The sequence below is a fragment of the Capsicum annuum genome, unplaced genomic scaffold, assembly GCF_002878395.1.
Source record: "Capsicum annuum cultivar UCD-10X-F1 unplaced genomic scaffold, UCD10Xv1.1 ctg57844, whole genome shotgun sequence".
NCBI classification, from domain to species: domain Eukaryota; kingdom Viridiplantae; phylum Streptophyta; class Magnoliopsida; order Solanales; family Solanaceae; genus Capsicum; species Capsicum annuum.
The window spans coordinates 1-3,621 of record NW_025866392.1 but is presented as its reverse complement, the minus strand read 5'-3'; the positions used below and the strand labels follow the sequence as shown (position 1 = coordinate 3,621).

Sequence of the window (3,621 nt, the reverse complement as noted above, 5' to 3'; positions counted from 1 at the left end):
TTTATCTCCAAAGCAAGTAATAGCCTTGAAGGCTAATCAGAAGAAGACAAAGAAAAGGAACAACATTACAAGTTCAGCAGCAATGAATACGAGGAGTCAGTCTACCAAGTCTAAATCATTATGAATGCACTCATATGGAACATAAGGTCTGTAAACACTCAAAAGGCCTTCACTAGATTGATCACCATGCACAGGAGATATCAATTCTATTTTGTAGGAATCATGGAACCTTTTCAGGATAGAATTCATATAGAAGATTACAGGAGGAGATTGAGTCTGACACATGCTTTAGTGAATATGTCTGGGAAAATCTGGGCATTTTTATTCATGAAGATGTGGAAAAGACAGTTTTGAAGGACGAAGAGCAGCAGTTATCAATAATCCTACAAAGTGTTGATTTGTTAGTGATTGTTACTTTGGTATATGCTAAGTGTAATTCTAATGAAACACAGATTTTGTGGGACTCTTTAGTTGATTTGGCTGATATTTATCAAAGTCCTTGGATTATAGGGGGGATTTTAATCTGATAAGGCATGAAGAGGAAAAATTGGGGGGCTTACCAGTTATAATTAATGAAACTCAAGAGTTTAATCAGTGTATTAGTATGTGTAATATGGAAGAGCCTCAATATAAAGGAAGTAAATACACATGGTGGAATGGGAGAACTGATGAAAGGTGCATTTTCAAAAGGCTTGACAAAATACTGGTTAATGATAAGTTATAGAGTATTTTTTAGCTTATGGAGATTGAACACCTTTCAAGGAGTGTGTCTGACCATGCTCCTTTATTCTTACAGTGCAGAGTGGAAAAGGAGCAGATTATCAAACCTTTTAGATTTTTAAATCTATGGTTAAAGGAAGAGTCTTATTTGGAGATTATCAGGGACAGCTGGAAAACAGAACTGACAGGAGATCCTTTCATAATGTTTCATCAGAAACTTAGAAACACTAAATCTGCTTTAACAAGGTGGAGCAAGAACACTTTTGGTAATATATTCCAAGAAATTGCAACCCTGGAAAATATTATCAAGGTAAAAGAGAAGCAATTTAAAGAAAATCCAAGTGGAGCTAATAGGGAGCGGTTGTTCAAAGCACATGCACAGTTAAATATTTAGCTGAAAAGGAAAAAGATTACTGGAGACAGAAGGCTGGGTATGAGTGGCTTAGAGATGGTGAAAGCAATACCAAATTCTTTCACACTATAGTAAAAGGAAGAAGGAACAGGCTCAAAATAAAAAAAATACAAGATGAAAAAGGAGTATGAGTGGAAGAAGCAGGTGAGATTGCAGACTCGGCTGTCATTTTCTTTCAAAAACAATTTACCAAAGAAGGAGATGCAGAAGACTTTTCAATGATTGATGAAGTGCCTACCTTGATTACTGAAGAACAAAATACTGAAATTATGAAACCTGCAGAAGAGGAGATCAAATCTGTTGTAATGGGCCTAAATAAGAACAGTGCTGGGAACCTGATGATATGACTGCTGCCTTTTATCAAGATGCTTGGGATATCATTAAGACAGATATTCAGAAGATGGTGGTAGCATTCTTCTGTAGACATACTCTGCCAAGATTTATCATACATACCAATTTGGGATTATTACCAAAAAAATTAGTGGTAAATTCTTTTTCAGATTTGAGACCTATTTCACTAAGTAATTGTGTTAACAAGGTTTTCTCCAGAATAATTCATGAGAGGTTAAAGAGTTTACTTCCTCAATTAATTTCACCAGAACAGGCAGGTTTTGTACAAAATAGAAGTATAGTTGAGAATGTACTGATTGTACAAGAAATTTTCAAATAAATTAGAAAAAGAGGAAAACCTCCTAACATGGTCTTGAAATTGGATATGATGAAGTCTTATGATAGGGTTGGATGGTTATTCTTGACAAAGGTTCTGAGGAAAATGGGTTTTTCTGAAATATTAATTGATATGGTGTTTAGGTTACTGGAAAATAATTGGTACTCCATATTATTAAATAGGCAACCTAAGGGGTTTTTCAAGTCTTCAAGAGGATTAAAGCAAGGTGACCCTTTATCACCTACTTTGTTTATCATAGCTGCTGAAGTTCTATCAGTCAACTTGAAAAAGCTTATGCTAACTAAGGAATTCAGGTTGTTTGGGATGCAAGGGGAAGTCCAAAGCTGAATCACTTAGCTTTTGATGATGATATGATCATCTTCTGTAAAACTGAAATGAGAACATTACAGATAGTATCCTCAACATTGGAAGGATATGAAGCTGTACCAGGCCAGAAAATCAACAAAGGAAAGAGTGCATTAAACATTCATAAAGGAGTGTCAAATGGAACTATGGTGATGGCAGAAGTAACTACAGGTATACTAAGAGGAGAATTTCCTTTTAATTATCTGGGTTGTCCAATTTTCTACATGAGAGAGAAGAAAGATTTCTTTCAGCAATTGATGAATAAGATAGCAAATAAATTGCAAGGTTGGAAAAGGAAATTGTTATCTTATGGTGGGAAAGCAGTGTTGATCCAACATGTACTGCAAAGCATACCAATTCATTCCCTTTCAGTAATGAATCCGCCTCTTAATGTGCTGAACACTTTACAAAAGGCTCTAGCTCAGTTTTTCTGGAGCAGCAGAATAGGTGAAAAAGGTAGACATTGGGTGAGATGGCAGGAGGTATGTTTACCTAAGGAGAAAGGGGGATTAGGGTTTAGAAAATTGACTGATATTTCTATGGCCCTCTTATGCAAGTTAGGGTGGAATTTCAGGACTACAAAGTCCATCTGGAGTGAGTACATGTATAATAAATATTATAAAAGGGAGCATCCGTCAATGACTGTTTGGAGAATAGGAGCTAGTGGTTCACAAGTGTGGAATAAAATGTTGTTAGCAAGAGATTTAGTGGAACATCTTATAGTATGGCAGTTGAGGAGGGGTAATGTAGATATATGGTTAGGTAATTGGACTGGTCAAGGTGAATTATATTCTTTAATAGATGGCAGTTGGGAGTTTAGAGATCAGTATAAATAGGTAAATCAGTTGGTAAAGGATGGGAGATGGGATGAGGAAACACTTATAAAATTGTTCAAACCAGACATGGCTGAACATATCATGGATAAGGTTGCACCTCCCAATAGCACAAGGAAAGGATATACCAGTTTGGTGTTTGAAAACTCGAGGAAGATTTACAGTGAGATTAGCATGGCATTATGTCAGAGATAAAGGTATATGGGTAAAAAGATTGCTATTTTAGATTGCTTTCTTTATGTGGAGGTTGCGGAAGAGCAAAATCCCTGTGGATGATAATTTCAGAAGGTGGGGTTTACAAGGTCCATCCAAATACTGGTGTTGTGATGATCCTACAGTGGAAACAATAGCCCATGTTTTCAGAAGGCCTTTCTATGCTAACAGGACTTGGTCCTACTTTCTACTTTTCTTCTTTTGCAGGAATACCTGTTTAAGGATTAACCTTGAGGAACACTGTCATTTCATGGTAGAAGGCAAGAGCTAAAGGGAAAAAACAACCTTATTTTCAGGCTATACCTAGTATTATACTTTGGGAGATTTGGAAGAGGAGGAACAAGAAGAAACATGATAACAAGAATACATCTGTTCTGAGGATCATTCATAACATTACAAGGAATGTCAGA

At 36.2% G+C, this 3,621-nt stretch overlaps 1 protein-coding gene across 1 annotated transcript; it reads left to right on the top strand.

The window, feature by feature from the left end:
• Positions 1-1,246: 1,246 nt before the first annotated feature.
• LOC124893343 lies at positions 1,247-2,647 on the top strand (the record flags this gene model as incomplete). Its single annotated transcript, XM_047404368.1, has 2 exons — positions 1,247-1,276; positions 2,114-2,647. Coding segments are annotated over exons 1-2 (564 nt in total), but the record flags the coding sequence as incomplete, so codon positions are not given.
• Positions 2,648-3,621: the final 974 nt, after the last annotated feature.